Source organism: Physella acuta, unplaced genomic scaffold, assembly GCF_028476545.2.
Source record: "Physella acuta isolate Inbredline_101_S28 unplaced genomic scaffold, ASM2847654v3 ptg000240l, whole genome shotgun sequence".
NCBI classification, from domain to species: domain Eukaryota; kingdom Metazoa; phylum Mollusca; class Gastropoda; family Physidae; genus Physella; species Physella acuta.
The window spans coordinates 281,463-299,366 of NW_026731759.1; the positions used below are offsets into that span (position 1 = coordinate 281,463).

The 17,904-nt window shown below is 37.1% G+C and overlaps 1 protein-coding gene across 4 annotated transcripts in view; it reads right to left on the minus strand.

Annotated features, from left to right (window-relative positions):
- LOC131938264 (tyrosine-protein phosphatase 99A) overlaps nucleotides 1-17,904 on the minus strand; it is a 45,588-nt gene that overhangs the window by 12,384 nt on the left and 15,300 nt on the right. The window contains exons 4-16 of one of the 4 annotated variants that reach the window (XM_059296215.1): nucleotides 17,665-17,812; nucleotides 16,918-17,020; nucleotides 16,535-16,704; nucleotides 16,196-16,213; nucleotides 14,908-14,937; nucleotides 12,731-12,906; nucleotides 12,328-12,442; nucleotides 11,753-11,953; nucleotides 10,796-10,891; nucleotides 5,717-5,883; nucleotides 5,083-5,212; nucleotides 4,685-4,726; nucleotides 253-358 (exon numbers count right to left, since the gene is read on the minus strand). In XM_059296215.1, coding sequence (XP_059152198.1) covers nucleotides 253-358; nucleotides 4,685-4,726; nucleotides 5,083-5,212; nucleotides 5,717-5,883; nucleotides 10,796-10,891; nucleotides 11,753-11,953; nucleotides 12,328-12,442; nucleotides 12,731-12,906; nucleotides 14,908-14,937; nucleotides 16,196-16,213; nucleotides 16,535-16,704; nucleotides 16,918-17,020; nucleotides 17,665-17,812 — 1,502 coding nt within the window. The remainder of the gene's footprint in view (nucleotides 1-252; nucleotides 359-4,684; nucleotides 4,727-5,082; nucleotides 5,213-5,716; nucleotides 5,884-10,795; nucleotides 10,892-11,752; nucleotides 11,954-12,327; nucleotides 12,443-12,730; nucleotides 12,907-14,907; nucleotides 14,938-16,195; nucleotides 16,214-16,534; nucleotides 16,705-16,917; nucleotides 17,021-17,664; nucleotides 17,813-17,904) is intronic. The other 3 variants (XM_059296216.1, XM_059296217.1, XM_059296218.1) reach the window with 3 other exon arrangements.

Below are 17,904 nucleotides of genomic sequence, written 5' to 3' on the forward strand. Positions count from 1 at the left end.
ACCAATGCTACAACACCACATATGATAAGTGTTTTGTACGACTACCACTACGTAACCCAAGCCAGAAGAAGCATTACCTGTATCCTACCACCAATGCTACACCACATATGATAAGTGTTTTGTACGTCTACCACTACGTAACCCAAGCCAGAAGAAGCATTACCTGTATCCTACCACCAATGCTACAACACCACATATGATAAGTGTTTTGTACGTCTACCACTACGTAACCCTAGCCAGAAGAAGCCTTACCTGTATCCTACCACCAATGCTACAACACCACATATGATGAGAATGCCAAACACAATGGCAAAAATGATGCCTGGGTGAAGTCCTGCAGCCATCTGGTCCTTTTCATCTGGGATAAAAAAATATGTTTAAATCAGTTTTAGTTTACAAGGATTTTATATCTGAGACAAAAAATGTTCACAAGGATTTTAGGTTATATCTGAGACAAATAATGTTCACAAGGATTTTAGGTTATATCTGAGACAAATAATGATCACAAGGATTTTATATCTGAGACAAATAATGTTCACAAGGATTTTATGTTATATCTGAGACAAATAATGTTCACAAGGATTTTATGTTATATCTGAGACAAATAATGTTCACAAGGATTTTAGGTTATATCTGAGACAAATAATGTTCACAAGGATTTTAGGTTATATCTGAGACAAATAATGTTCACAAGGATTTTAGGTTATATCTGAGACAAATAATGTTCACAAGGATTTTATATCTGAGACAAATAATGTTCACAAGGATTTTATGTTATATCTGGGACAAATAATGATCACAAGGATTTTATATCTGAGACAAATAATGTTCACAAGGATTTTATGTTATATCTGGGACAAATAATGATCACAAGGATTTTATATCTGAGACAAATAATGTTCACAAGGATTTTATGTTATATCTGGGACAAATAATGATCACAAGGATTTTATATCTGAGACAAATAATGTTCACAAGGATTTTATGTTATATCTGGGACAAATAATGATCACAAGGATTTTATATCTGAGACAAATAATGTTCACAAGGATTTTATGTTATATCTGGGACAAATAATGATCACGTGGGTTAATGTTAAATTCATTACGTACATAAATGAGAACAAAATATATTTATACAAAAAAACATGCATGTACTTATTCAAATCAACATGAATAAAATTAAACTGAATATATTGATAGATAGAACAAAACAAAAAAATTTTAGCTGTAAATAACAAAACCATTTCCAATGGCAAAATAGAATACAATGTTGAATTTGAATTTGTCAAACATAAAAATGGAGTTTTGTATGCTATAGGTTACAAGAAGATGTCTACTGCTGGCGCTAAAGTGTCAATATTTAAACTACATGTAGAAGAATCTGATATTTTTATCTTATCAAGGAAAAGCATACTAAATTTATTCTAAACTTAATAGCTAGTGTTAACTCAAAGAGCAATGAAATGCATTAGCATTGAAAAGTAGACGGCTAAATGTAGGAGCTGGACTTTACCCCCCATGGGTGGACTGGCTGAGTCCAAGAGGCCCGGGACATTTTTTAAAAGCACCCCCTACCCCAGATTTAAATTTTCATTGTGCATTATTTTTCCATCAAAGCCTGAATTTTATGCCTTGGCATGAAGGAAAGGATAAAATACGAATACTATTTTTAAAAAAATAATAACTCCAATAGGACTTTGAGAGCACCTTTCCTAAAGGCCCACCGTGATTTTTTCCTGGGGACACAATTATTTTTTCTGGGTAGACCCGCAGGCCAATCCACCCCTATAACCCCCCCGGACATTACCCCACTGTCATTTAGATAGATGCAATACAGATAGCATAAGGATAAGTTAGGGTTAGGGTTGTGTTGGGGTTAGATATATAGGTATAGGGTTGGATATAGATTAAGAGTTGGGGTTAGGATTGGGGTTGGGGTTAGCTATAAGTTTAGCGTTAGGGTTCTTAAGCAATGGGTTTGGGATAGAGTTAGATATAGATCTAGGTATAGGTATAGATATAGGTTTGGAGTTGGGGTTAGGATTGGGGTTGGGTGAGGGTTAGCAATAGGTTAAGAGTTAGGGTTCTTAAGCGTGAGTTTGGGTTAGAGTTAGTTATAGATCTAGGGTTCGGGTTGGATAAAGGTTTAGAGTTGGGGTTAGGCTTGAGGTTGCGGTTAGAGTTTGGGTATAGCATAAGGGTCAGGGTTCTTGAGCGTTGGGGTGGGGGGGAGGTAATTGACAGGGGGTAATGGCTCTGAAGTATAGGGGGAGTAAGTGACAGGGAGGTAATGTCCTAGACTCACTAAATGCAACTAAAAATAAATGTTTTGTTATTGTCAAATAAATTTTAGCAGCCAACTTCAGAACAAATACAGCTAGAACTTTGTCAGATGTGGCTGCAGTTATAAAGTATTTCTGGCTAGTAATGTAAAAAGTAAGTCTAAAAAGCTATTGGACTAAATTTAAAAGATCTACAGAAACAATGATACAATATTTTGAAATGTTAGAGTTACAGATACATTCCAGTAACATCAGTTCTCATTAATAAATTACTGGTTCTGTTACTAGATAAAATAGGAGACCAGTTCAGATTTTGTTCTAGTTAAAAATGAGATGGTAGATGTAACACAGACACCATATGGAGACTACTGAATGTCTAAAGCTGCTGTAGGAATTAAATAGATTACACTTACAGGGGAATGTCTTTCACAGGCAAATGACTCAAACGTAATGAATATACTTCTTTTTATATATATAATAGTCCAGTGGGGCCACCAGTTAATCCCCCTGGCTACTGACTACATAATCAGTTTAGAAAATGTAGAAACTAAATAATTGAGTTATTTGTAAAAAAAATATGTGAATTTATCACACTCTCTTGCAAGGAGAATCAGGAAAGACCAAGCAGAAAATCTTTGGATGAAAACCACTTATACAGCTGCTGATTCCATCTTATGGTAACAAACTAATTATGTGTGTATAGACTACTGAAAGACTTGTTGATAGTATTGTAAACAAAACATGTTTCTTTAGAAACTTTGATTTTGTGTAAATTTTTCAATTGGGTTTTCTCCTACTTGAAAACATTCAAACCTAGGGGCCCTAGTGAACAATGTCAATAAGTGTAACAATAAAATGCAGGTGAAGCAGAATTGAGTCAACAATAGGGTTTCTTTAACCAGTGCATTTATAAATTACAAAAGCAACCACATCTTATGGCAGTGTTCACTACACAGACCTTGTATGTTAAAATCTAATGCTATGGCAGTGTTCACTACACAGACCTTGTATGTTAAAATCTAATACTATGGCAGTGTTCACTACACAGACCTTGTATGTTAAAATCTAATGCTATGGCAGTGTTCACTACACAGACCTTGTATGTTAAAATCTAATGCTATGGCAGTGTTCACTACACAGACCTTGTATGTTAAAATCTAATACTATGGCTGTGTTCACTACACAGACCTTGTATGTTAAAATCTAATGCTATGGCAGTGTTCACTACACAGACCTTGTATGTTAAAATCTAATGCTATGGCAGTGTTCACTACACAGACCTTGTATGTTAAAATCTAATACTATGGCAGTGTTCACTACACAGACCTTGTATGTTAAAATCTAATGCTATGGCAGTGTTCACTACACAGACCTTGTATGTTAAAATCTAATGCTATGGCAGTGTTCACTACACAGACCTTGTATGTTAAAATCTAATACTATGGCAGTGTTCACTACACAGACCTTGTATGTTAAAATCTAATACTATGGCAGTGTTCACTACACAGACCTTGTATGTTAAAATCTAATCCTATGGCAGTGTTCACTACACAGACCTTGTATGTTAAAATCTAATACTATGGCAGTGTTCACTACACAGACCTTGTATGTTAAAATCTAATGCTATGGCAGTGTTCACTACACAGACCTTGTATGTTAAAATCTAATACTATGGCAGTGTTCACTACACAGACCTTGTATGTTAAAATCTAATACTATGGCAGTGTTCACTACACAGACCTTGTATGTTAAAATCTAATCCTATGGCAGTGTTCACTACACAGACCTTGTATGTTAAAATCTAATACTATGGCAGTGTTCACTACACAGACCTTGTATGTTAAAATCTAATCCTATGGCAGTGTTCACTACACAGACCTTGTATGTTAAAATCTAATACTATGACAGTGTTCACTACACAGACCTTGTATGTTAAAATCTAATGCTATGGCAGTGTTCACTACACAGACCTTGTATGTTAAAATCTAATGCTATGGCAGTGTTCACTACACAGACCTTGTATGTTAAAATCTAATACTATGGCAGTGTTCACTACACAGACCTTGTATGTTAAAATCTAATGCTGTACAACAACCAAAAACATCCAGCATGCAATACTCATGCATCCAAATTGAAACGAATAAATGATCTTTTAAAACTTTTTAAACAACCAAAACAAAAATTTTAAAAATTAAAAAGTTGCTCTTAAGATGGAAGTTTGTGAACAATAAAAAAAAATCACTAAATTACTGAGCTAAACAATCAAAATGAGATTTAAAAGTTCGTTTTTACCATAATGTCTATAAACAATAAGACTATGTAATAAACAATGAGGACAGATGGAGTATTGTATTGTGCGAGCAACATCTACAGGCTAAGAAAAGACAAGTGGGGGTTTACCATTTCTGGATATGCGATCTCTGATGACATTGTTTCCAGCTGCTGAGAGTTGGATGGGAAAGTTGCATTAAGCTACATCATCAGGTGGTATGGACATTTCTTTGGTTTACAATTAACAAACAAGCTGACTGCTACATGAAGCATGTCAAGAAAAAAACCCAGAGAAACTCAAGAGTAGAGAGAAACATGGCTTTTTATATATAGCACAGGTGACACAAATATATACATAAATAGCATGATGGTAGTATATTGATATACATCATGTAAGTCACTGGTGTACTAGAAGATTCTGTAATTGTATTTGATCCCTGGCCTGCTGATATAGCATGATGTAAAGTAACCCACATCTAGCTCACTGAATCAAAGTACCTATAAATAAAAGAAAAGTTGAAACTTACCACCTAGTAGCACATCCACCACATTGGTAAAATCACTGATTTCATGGCTGCTTGGGTCAAAATAACAATTGGTGATGGCCGCAACTTTAAGGTAGTATTTGGAGTTGTAGGCTAGGTTGAACAATGTCACCTACAGGAAATCATCAAACATGTTATTTCTACTTTAAAGTGGTAGTTCTACCTGTCTAGACAGTTAAAAAAACAGTACAATTCCACCTATCTAGACAATCTACCTGTCTAGTAAGAGTCGTCCTACCTGTCTAGCAAGAGTCAAGTCCTACCTGTCTAGTAAGAGTCAAGTCCTACCTGTCTAGTAAGAGTCATGTCCTACCTGTCAAGTAAGAGTCATGTCCTACCTGTCAAGTAAGAGTCATGTCCTACCTGTCTAGTAAGTCCTACCTGTCTAGCAAGAGTCAAGTCCGACCTGTCTAGTAAGAGTCAAGTCCTACCTGTCTAGTAAGAGTCAAGTCCTACTTCAACCTGTCAAGTAAGAGTCAAGTCCTACCTGTCTAGTAAGTCCTACTTGTCTAGCAAGAGTCAAGTCCTACCTGTCTAGTAAGTCCTACCTGTCAAGTAAGAGTCATGTCCTACCTGTCTAGTAAGTCCTACCTGTCAAGTAAGAGTCATGTCCTACCTCTGTTTGATGACCAGAGACCTCCTCATTGATGGACTGGCTGTGGCCCCAACCTCTGATGATGTATTTATCTATTGACTTGTTGTAGTGTAAGGGCGGGTCCCACGACAAATGTACAGAGTTGGAACTTAGCTTGGTAATGTTCAGGTTCCTGGGGGGGCTGGGTGCTGAGATGGAAATAAAATCTGTTCATCCTGATACTCCAATGTAACAAACATGTGAGAATAGTCTGGCTAATAGACAATACTGTACAGCTTGTCTAAACTCATGTCTCCTGTAGACTTCACACAGATCTGATATATCAGTGTTTTAGCTTTGTTCACCTTATAGAATTCTACACAATGCACATGCATCAACAGCTGCCAAAAAAAAAGCTGCATATATATTTTTTTAATGTGTTTACTCATTTACTAAGAAGTTTAGTGTGAACACGGTCGGCACTTATTCTTCAGGTACACAGACCACTAACCGTTTAATTCTTCGATCTAACCTGAGTGGCTTATAAAACCGTATCCGTTTATGAAATTACACATTTGTTTTCACAATCTGATTTTTTATCTTCAACTTTCGTTTCTTACTTTTTTTTCCCAAGGAAATCCCAATTACTTATAAATAGATTTCCAAGTCTGTCCCGCATAAGTAGGTAAACATATAACATACAGTTCAGTTTTGTTTCCTCGCAACACGAAAGTGAGTGATTCCAGACAAAGTTTCGATTCATCGTTTTCTTCACGCCGTCGTTAAGCGGGGGAGGGGGGAGGAAGGGGTGAAATGCGCTATTACTATTCCGTCATTTGACCTAATTACAGATGTGTAGTTATACATGTGTCAGACGGTAACTTTTTTGTTTCAACACAAGCAGTTTTTTTAATGAGGCCAGATGTGTGACGAAGAGGGCATACAGCATACGAGTTTTATGACAGACAACGTACGGCTAATGACACGAGTTTTATGACAGACAACATACGGCTAATGACAAGATTTTTATGACAGACAACATACGAGTAATGACAAGAGCTTTTGACAGACAACATACGGCTAATGACACGAGTTTTATGACAGACAACGTATGGCTAATGACACGAGTTTTATGACAGACAACGTACGGCTAATGACACGAGTTTTATGACAGACAACATACGGCTAATGACAAGAGCTTTTGACAGACAACATACGGGTAATGACAAGAGCTTTTGACAGACAACATACGGCTAATGACAAGAGCTTTTGACAGACAACATACGGCTAATGACAAGAGCTTTTGACAGACAACATACGGGTAATGACAAGAGCTTTTGACAGACAACATACGGCTAAGGACACGAGTTTTATGACAGACGTTAGCTGTACGAATGGTTACCCGACGTTATTTTTAGCCGACATTATCGTTACCCGACATTAGCTACACGAATCGTTAGCAGGCGTTGTTAGCCGACGTTATAAAGTATTGTTAGCCGACGTTAGCTACACGAATTGTTAACCGACGTTATTGTTAGCCGACGTTATTGTTAGCCGAAGTTATTGTTAGTCGACGTATTGTTGGCCGACGTTATTGTTAGCAGACATTAGCTACACGAATCGTTAGCAGGCGTTGTTAGCCGACGTTATTGTTAGCCGACGTTATTGTTAGCCGACGTTATTGTTAGCCGACGTTATTGTTAGCCGACGATAGCTACACGAATCGTTAGCCGACGTTATTGTTAGCCGACGTTAGCTACACGAATCGTTAGCCGACGTTATCGTTGGCCGACGTTATTGTTAGCAGACATTAGCTACACGAATCGTTAGCAGGCGTTGTTAGCCGACGTTATTGTTAGCCGACGTTATTGTTGGCCGACGTTATTGTTAGCCGACGTTATTGTTAGCCGACATTAGCTACACGAATCGTTAGCAGGCGTTGTTAGCCGACGTTATTGTTAGCCGACGTTATTGTTAGCCGACGTTATTGTTAGCCGACGTTATTGTTAGCCGACGATAGCTACACGAATCGTTAGCCGACGTTATTGTTAGCCGACGTTAGCTACACGAATCGTTAGCCGACGTTATCGTTGGCCGACGTTATTGTTGGCCGACGTTATTGTTGCCGACGTTATTGTTGGCCGACGTTAGCTACACGAATGAACCAAACCATTGACATTTTACAAGACGGGAATGCTGCTATATAAATGCTTCACAAGAAATGCCGTTTGTTCAACTTTGATATACGACTATCCAACACATTCACATACATATTACATACCATCAAGTATGTGAAGCATCAGACGTAATTGGGTATAAATATGGACATCAAGTTAATTATCATGAGTTGCAGAATGTTTAGGCAGGCTAAGTTGACACGTCACCAACTATGTGTAGGAATGTGTTGTGTGTGTGGGGGGGGGGGTCATGTGAAGAAATGTGTTGTGGGGGGGAGGGATGTGAAGGAATCTGTGGTAGAGATGTGTGATGCATCACTAGGAGTGTGTAGGAATGTGTTGTAGGCATGTGTGATGCATCACTAGGAGTGTGTAGGAATGTGTGGTAGAGATGTGTGATGCATCACTAGGAGTGTGTAGGAATGTGTTGTAGAGATGTATGATGCATCACTAGGAGTGTGTAGGAATGTGTGGTAGAGATGTGTGATGCATCACTAGGAGTGTGTAGGAATGTGTTGTAGAGATGTATGATGCATCACTAGGAGTGTGTAGGAATGTGTGGTAGAGATGTGTGATGCATCACTAGGAGTGTGTAGGAATGTGTGGTAGAGATGTGTGATGCATCACTAGGAGTGTGTAGGAATGTGTTGTAGAGATGTATGATGCATCACTAGGAGTGTGTAGGAATGTGTGGTAGAGATGTGTGATGCATCACTAGGAGTGTGTAGGAATGTGTTGTAGAGATGTATGATGCATCACTAGGAGTGTGTAGGAATGTGTGGTAGAGATGTGTGATGCATCACTAGGAGTGTGTAGGAATGTGTTGTAGAGATGTATGATGCATCACTAGGAGTGTGTAGGAATGTGTGGTAGAGATGTGTGATGCATCACTAGGAGTGTGTAGGAATGTGTTGTAGAGATGTATGATGCATCACTAGGAGTGTGTAGGAATGTGTGGTAGAGATGTGTGATGCATCACTAGGAGTGTGTAGGAATGTGTGGTAGAGATGTGTGATGCATCACTAGGAGTGTGTAGGAATGTGTGCTATGGAGATGTGTAACACACCACTAGAATGTGTAATATAGAAATTCCAGCCTAAGATAAAATATCTCAATTACTTTCCTTAAGGATAAAATATATAAAAGGGTATCTCATGTTAAAGTATCTCATCATATTGTGAGGCCCAAAAGGAATTGTAATAAAAAGGCTGACACCTTAGGCATGACAACAAAACATACTGCTGTTGAAACTGCAGCTGGAGGTCTTTGGTGATCTCACATGCAAATGACTCAGCTGTTTCAGCCATGAAGACCTTGCACTGATGAAAGTGCATCAAGTTGTTGGCCTGTGCTTGTTCCAAAAACAAGACAAGTTTGGATCTGAAGGCCTTTAGGTGGGTGTATAGATCAGAAAATAAATGTTCCTCTCCTTGTCGTTTTAGGTTCAGAAAATTAAAATGACTAGTTATGTCTGCAGCAAAGGTCAATGTCCATACCCACTCTTCATCAGGCATTCATGATGGTGGCTTGCCTTTACTTTCTTAACCTAAATACTGTTTCTCACAATTTAGCCATCGCAGCATTCAACCACAACTGGCAAACTGTGATCAAAATAATCAAACATTTAAAAACTGCCACTAGATGGCGTTATATATCTCCTGGACTGTGAACGGAAGTAGAAAAAGTAAGCAGCGAATAAGGTTTTGCAATGTAGTGATAGGTTGGAAAACATAACACACTACTGCATGCCTTTATTTTAATTCAGTAAAAACAGAACGACCATGTAAGCAGCGGCTGATTTTGGCAGGATACACGTCAATTTCCTAATTTTTTCCAGAGACAAAAATTTCTCCACAGGCCGGATGAGAAGGCTTCGTGGGCCGGACACGTAACCACCTGCCTTAAATTGGAGACCTCTAGTCGCCTCTAGTCTAAATCATAATATTATGTTTCCTAAAGGTAAGTATGTTTTAGAAGTAATCTACTTGCAGTGTGGAGTAAGTTTTAAAAGTAATACACTGTTTTTCCAGTATTTGTAGTAAATTTTAAAGCAATGTTTCTAATGTATTACTTTATTTACAGCCTTATACAATTTATTTTGTAATATTTTTACATAGTAAATATACAAAGATGTAGTGTCTGTGTAATGCTTAGTGTGGGATATTTTGTGTCAGATATTTTATGGATGGGTACGCAATTAGATGAAGTGGATGGTTATTTGATAAATGTGGATGGTTATGTGGTTAGATGAAGTGTATGGTGATGTGATTAGCTGAAGTGGATGGTTAAGTGATTAAAGTGGATGGTTATGTGATTAGCTGAAGTGGATGGTTAAGTGATTAAAGTGGATGGTTATGTGATTAGCTAAAGTGGATGGTTAAGTGATTTAAGTGGATAGTTATGTGATTAGATGAAGTGGATGGTTAAGTGATTAAAGTGGATGATGAAGTGGATAGTTATGTGATTAGATAAAGTGGATGGTTATGTGATTAGATGAAGTGGATGATTATGTGATTACATGAAGTGGATGGTTATGTGATTAGATGAAGTGTATGGTTATGTGATTAAAGTGGATGATGAAGTGGATAGTTATGTGATTAGATAAAGTGGATGGTTATGTGATTAGATAAAGTGGATGGTTATGTGATTAGATAAAGTGGATGGTTATGTGATTAGAGTGGATGATGAAGTGGATAGTTATGTGATTAGATAAAGTGGATGGTTATGTGATTAGATAAAGTGGATGGTTATGTGATTAGATAAAGTGGATGGTTATGTGATTAGATAAAGTGGATGGTTATGTGATTAGATAAAGTGGATGGTTATGTGATTATATAAAAGTGATGGTTATGTGACTAGATAAAGTGGATGGTTATGTGATTAGATACAGTGGATGGTTATGTGATTAGATACAGTGGATGGTTATTTGACGAGCTGAACCAACCTGCAACCTCAGTCAGCGCTGGTAAAGTGTTGCTAAAATTTCCCTGGCCTGCGTTGGTTGCTGCGGCTACATGTACAGCGTAGTCTGTGTAGGGAACTGAAAGAAACAACAAGTCAACACTTGACAGAACTTGTACAACAGAAGTTGTCAGTCTAGGGAACTGAAAGAAACAGAACTTGTCTGTGTAAAGCAATTTGGTTTCATACATAAAACATTGTTTAAGTCATGTTAAGATTGTCTTACACCCATGACTGTCCACCCACCCATGACTGTCCACCCACCGATGACTGTCCACCCACCCACCGATGACTGTCCACCCACCCACCGATGACTGTCCACCCACCCACCGATGACTGTCCACCCACCCACTGACGACTGTCCACCCACCCACCCACGACTGTCCACCCACCCACCCACCCATGACTGTCCACCCACCCACCCACCCATGACTGTCCACCCACCCACCCACCGATGACTGTCCACCCACCCACCCACTGACGACTGTCCACCCACCCACTGACGACTGTCCACCCACCCACCCATGACTGTCCACCCACCCACCGACGACTGTCCACCCACCCATGACTGTCCACCCACCCATGACTGTCCACCCACCCACCGACGACTGTCCACCCACCCATGACTGTCCACCCATCCACCGACGACTGTCCACCCACCGACGACTGTCCACCCACCCACCGACGACTGTCCACCCACCCACCCACGACTGTCCACCCACCCACCCACCCATGACTGTCCACCCACCCACCCACCCATGACTGTCCACCCACCCATGACTGTCCACCCACCCATGACTGTCCACCCACTCACCCACCCATGACTGTCCACCCACTCATGACCCTCAACCACCCATGACCCTCAACCACCCGTGACTGTCCACCCACCCACCCGTGACTGTCCACCCACCCACCCACCCATGACTGTCCATCAACTTACTGAGATCCTGGATACAAGCTATCATGGGAATCATGATGTGGCCCTTGATTGTCCTGGTCTTGGTCTCAGATGTGTGCACATTGATCCACTGCAGCTCGTAGCTGACCAGCACGCCATTGATCTCAGTAGGTGGCTGCCAGTGCACCACAAAAGATGTGGCCTTCCTTTTGGTGATGTGTGTGACACGTGGCACGCCAGGAACTGAAATGGTTCAACACTTTCAGATCACATTCACCAACATTGGAAGCAAGTCCAACATTCAAGTACTAGTAGTAAAATATCACTAAGAAAAAAGTAATAGAAATTCAATCACAAAATCTGTCTACATTTGTATATTAGTCTTTTGTCTATACAGGAAAAGAATTATTCTTTTAATTTCATTTCTGCCACTGTGCAACTACCAGCAAAGTATGATTCAAACAACCACCAGCAAAGTGGGATTCAAACAATTTTAGTTAGTTTTTTTACACTTTTAAAGACAATTTTTATATATTTGTCATCCTCATGTAACAATCTCCAACTTCTAATTGTTCTGGCAACCAACAGGAGCATATGATACTAATGATAAGACTTACTTCCTTCATTGGTTAAAATACTCTCTGCCAGCTCTGGTCCAGAACCTGCCTTGTTTTTAGCTGAGATCTTCACATCATACATGGTGTAGGGTCTTAGTCCTGTGATGGTGTGAGCCTAAACAAAAATAAAGTCACATCACATCATACATGGTGTAGGGCCTTAGTCCTGTGATGGTGTGAGCCTAAACAAAAATAAAGTCACATGACATCATACATGGTGTAGGGCCTTAGTCCTGTGATGGTGTGAGCCTAAACAAATTGTAAACAGTTGCACATTTTTAAAATTACTGGCTCATTTTTGCCATCAAGCTTGTTTTGCAATAATACATAACAACATGTGATTTTAAAATGGTAAAATCATACTAAAGCTAACAAATATGTGTAGAAATGGTTTTCCCCTCACATTTTGTTGGGCAGGGACCTCAAGGGTGGTCATGTTGGCTGGGTTTGTGCCATATTTAATGATGTAGCCCTCTAGGTCACCATTGAGCTGGTCTTTGGGTGGTGGCTGCCAGTTTAACTTGATCTCAGTGCTGGAGAGATTATCATACTTCAAGTTGCTGGGTGGAGCACTTGGCGCTAGAGAGAGAAATTTGAGAGTCTTTTATTTTTATTTTAATACACAGAGTTCTTTCTTACAATTATACTTGCAACCATGTGGCACAAGCAAATCTGTATTACAAATATAGCAGGATACAACATATAACTCTAATTTTAATACATTGTTTACAAATAATCATTTCAAAACAATATATACTTTTAAAATTAAAATAATGATATTAATTACTGATTAAATTCACACTTTAAGAAGTTAAATACTAACATAATTTGAATACATATTTTGTGGTAAAACAAACATATTGTTTGGAAATTTTATGTGAATTTAAGATTTCAGCTAAATTAATTAAACCTGCTAAATTTTTAAAAAGAGCCAATGAAAAACTTTAAATTTTAACAAAAGAATTTGAAACATATATATAAATGAAAAAAAATCTATCCAATCTGTATATGAAAATAAAAACAAACCAACAACATTTACAAAATATAATCAATAAAGAAATCGAATAATTTTATCTTGGCAATAAATGTTAAAGCCTTAACTAGCATTTTACCTTCAAGCTAAAGGGAGTGTACAAACATTTTAAAATGAGAATGATGAGCCAGGCATGTAATGGGAGATACAACTAGCCTTATGTTATTAGGTAGGAAACATTAACATATAAAAATGTCTATATGATGACTTACTGTGTGCATGTGTAACCACAGCAAAAATAAAATAGATCAAGGCCTATACCCCCCCCCCCCCCCTAACTGAATAGAATGTTAGAATGTGTCAAAAAACAATGTACAGTTTTAAAGTTCACTGGTGAAGTGGTTGGAACAAAAAGTTTGTGATCATTTTCCTGACATGAATTGTGGATTTAATAAAGTATCCAAGAAATATCATTAACTTTACCTGTTCATATATTTTCAATCATACACAATGAATCATAAACTTAGCTGAACATTGTGGATGGTCCCTTAAAACCAGACACAATGACACATTAATTTAGCTAAACATTGTAATATGATGCTAAAACAGATTTACAATTATAAAAACAACATCTGATTTCAGTCAAACATTTTCCAGCAAGCCCTACAATCTGAACATAAATACATCACAAGGAACATTAAATAATACATGCAACAATTCATATCCTTAGGGGTCATCCATAAATGACGTCACACTCGTAGGGGGCAGGGGGGGTCCGTAATTTTGAGACGATGTGTGATGAGGGGGGGGGGGGTTCAGATGTTGCGACGTCACACTTTTGCATTATAAAAAAGCAATGTTAGAAAACGAATTTTAGACGTTATTTCGCGTTTTAGATAACTGTTTTAATAAATTGTAATAGTTTAGAAAAGATTTTAGAAAAATATCGATGTTTTAAAAAAATTCAACTGCAATTTTTAGGGGGGTTGTAGGTTGAGGTGTGACATCATTTTAGGGGAGGGGGGTCTGGCTTTTTGTGACGACGTGTGACTGAGGGGAGGGGGGGGGGGGAGGTAAAAATTGTCAAAAAAAAGGGTGACGTCATTTATGGATGACCCCTTAGTGTATGTTTATTGGACAAACTAAATTCATTGGAATCTTTCAGATATTTGTAATCTCTATGTGCAGATATTTTAGTTAAATCGTTATGACCATTCTAAATCTACATATTCTACAACTTTTGCTGAAGAAGCAACATTCAATAATTTTTGTCATGGTAATTATTGTTGGTAAGGTTGATATTAAAATGCTGACAGCAAAAATTCATGACATTTAAAGATAATGAATTATGCTAATAATAACAATCAATTTTTTTTATATGTTACCATCTAAAAGATGTAACATGGGGTCAGTAGTTAACTTGTAAGTACACAAGACAAATAAACAAAGTTTTACACTTAAATGAAACATCCATTGAAGGGAGATAACATTTAAAACAAGGACTGAATTGAATGTGAGGGGACATAACCAGGGTGAAACAACAAAATGCTCTCATTGACAAAGCTTTTAAATAAACTTTGGCACAACTTCTTTACACATTCACTTACAGTAAATAGTAACATTGGGAGCCTCAGTAGCTGAAATAAACACAGACATTTACACTCTCAAATCTTATCTTTACAGGAAAAATGCTTGTCTTAAATCAAGGAGAAAAAGTAAAATTTTAAAATTAACTAATCTAATCACTTTACTTCATGCTTTTAGAAGGTGAACACTATTTTTTAAAGTTAAGAAAAACAATTACGAAATTAGTTAGAAATAATAAAAAAGTCAACTCTTCAAGATAAATCAACCAATGTTTTTTTAAAATAAATATGCCTATTTTCTTCTTTCCTTTCACTGAATCAGTTTTCTAGAGAAAAAATAATGTGCTAACTAGCTTCTGTATTTAAAAATTTTTAATATATTATTAAAACATCATTTTCTGTATCGTTGTTTCTTGGTTAATAAAGGCAAGTCAATATCCTGAACCAGGGATTTTTCTACAGACCATTCAACACAAAATTATCATTACCCATACGCAGCACTTCAATGGCAAGCAACAGGGTCAAATAATTGGTCATTTCTAGTCACAATAGTTAACAAAAGAATGATGATCACTGAAACAAAGTTGGATGTGACTCTCAATAGGTATTAATGACATGACTATCAAACCAAGCCATTCAATGAGTCTTGACAGAAACAGGGCAGCAACTCATGCAATCTACAGCCTACTGTTTACTGTGTAGTACAACTACACTACCCAAAGATTTGGTGTGTGAATAGTGTATTTTTCAAGATACTAGATTTGGGTAGAAAGCAAAATATTTTTTAACTTCTAGCAAGTTTTTAGTTAGTTAAATAAACATGTTAAAACCCCACTAACAGATCGAGTGTTATGAAGTTAATTGCTTTTTAAAAAGTGAGTTTAAAATTGAATTAATGAAACACAAGGCTACAACAATACTAGTGGTAACCACTAAAAAAATAAGGTTTTATTATTTATGTCATAATTATTACGATGGTATTTCTTTTTAAATTCAAATTCAGGTTAAAAATTAATTATTTAATAATGGGTCTTTTTTTGTGTGTAAAAAAGCTTATAAAGGGTGTGACTTTAGAGAAGCTTTGGTTTTTGCATTAAGCCACGCAGGGACAAGAAATGTATATATCAAATTATTTTTTATTTGAATTTACTAAATCAATCAGATATTTAAGCTAAACAAAAAGGGAATATTATATTAAGGCTTTTGGCCTTCTAGATGGAGTTTGAAAGAACAGATTTAACTGCACAATTCAAGACTAGACTAGAGCAGTAAAATAAAAAAATAAAACAACATACAAACAATTACTTACTATTATCATCTAACTTGGCTGGCAAGTTTAAGAAAAATATAAGCATTTTTATGTACAATCATTGTGGAATTGTGTATTTAACAGTTTTAAAAAATAAAAAATGTATTAACAATATCGAGTCAAACTCCTTCTTTGTAAAAATCCATTGAAAAATGTAAATTAAATCAGAAACAAAATGCAACAGATCAGCCAAGTCCTTGGTCATATGATACCTGTCCAATCATTTACACGTATAAGGTTTGGTTGTAAAGATAGATACATTCTCTAATGGCTGTACAAGTACTTATTTCAGCTGACAATTCAATAGAATAATGGAACAAATCAGCTTCTAAATCTTACCTTCTTCTAGTGTCTTAAATTCTTCTACACTGCGTTCACTGCGGCCTGAGCTGTACTCAGCCTGGACTGCTAACTTATAGCAGGTGTTTGGCTGAAGGCTTTCAAAAGTTGCTTCACTCTGGCTAGCTGGGACCTTTTTTTCAGAAGCACCATCAGCAGAGTCACACGTTCTGTGGTTAAAAGAGCTCAAATAGAACACAGAACTACATTACAGAGCTTAATTCTTCAATTAAGTTTATAAATGTATTCAAATATTTTTTAAAACATGTACCAGGTTGTATTTCTTGGTTAAAAAAGTGTAAAAACAAAATACAGTTTTAAAAACTATAGTTAAAGAACTCTGGTATCATATTTCAAACATAACACCAGATCTAGAAACATACCCAAAGGACAGATAAAAATGTTGTATTGGATTTTCATTTGAAATACTCCAAGAAACAGTTGCTTGTCTGGACTGGGCATAGACTTTAGTAACTGGCTTGATTGCTGCACAAGAAATAGAAATATAGAGAGTTATACACAGCTACATAGCAGACATCCTGGTCATGTGGCACGGCACATTAGACCACCTTACAAACCTGTTGGGGTTTGTACTACATGATTTCATTTATATTCAACATTTATTAGAAAGGTTGTGAACGCATCCAATTAATTATGGTTAAAATTATTAAATCCCCTAAAATGCATGGTACAAAATGATTGATTGAAGCAAATGAAGGTAGCAGAGTATGCCTAACAATAGATAAAGAAGATGGCAAATTTTTTCTGTCCGCATTAAAACATTCTCCTTAACTTGCCCCAACTTGTGGTAGTCACCTAAATGGGTAAACTCAGGCTTGACCCCAGGAACTGAACCCAATACTTTTGGGTTAGCACTCATTTGCTCTACCACTAGGCCATGTGAACCCACCAATATGAGGTTGTGCTTATCACTTCAAAAATGGTTTACATTGTGTAGTGTCAGTAGGGACCTCAAATAATCTAAAACCACACACAGTGTAGCTCAAGCTACACACAGCAGTTTAAGTGTAGTTTAGAGCGAGAACAAATCAACATGTACTACAATACTTTACCACTGGCCTGTACCACTGGTAGACTCTAAGGCTAAGTTACAATAATAAATTACTCACCTACAACAGTAAGTGTTGTTTGTTTAGTTTCCAATGTCTGTACCTCGCTATCATCACTGACATACAGCTGACAATCATAAACACCTGCGTCTTGCTTTATAAGATTTGAAATATCCATTCGGAAAAATCCATCCGTCGTAAAGGAAATCTGTTAGAAAATTTTTAAAAGATATGTATTTAATAAACTCAGCCAGTCAAAATAAATTAAAAGCTAATAAATAAAAATGTAAAAAAACCAGG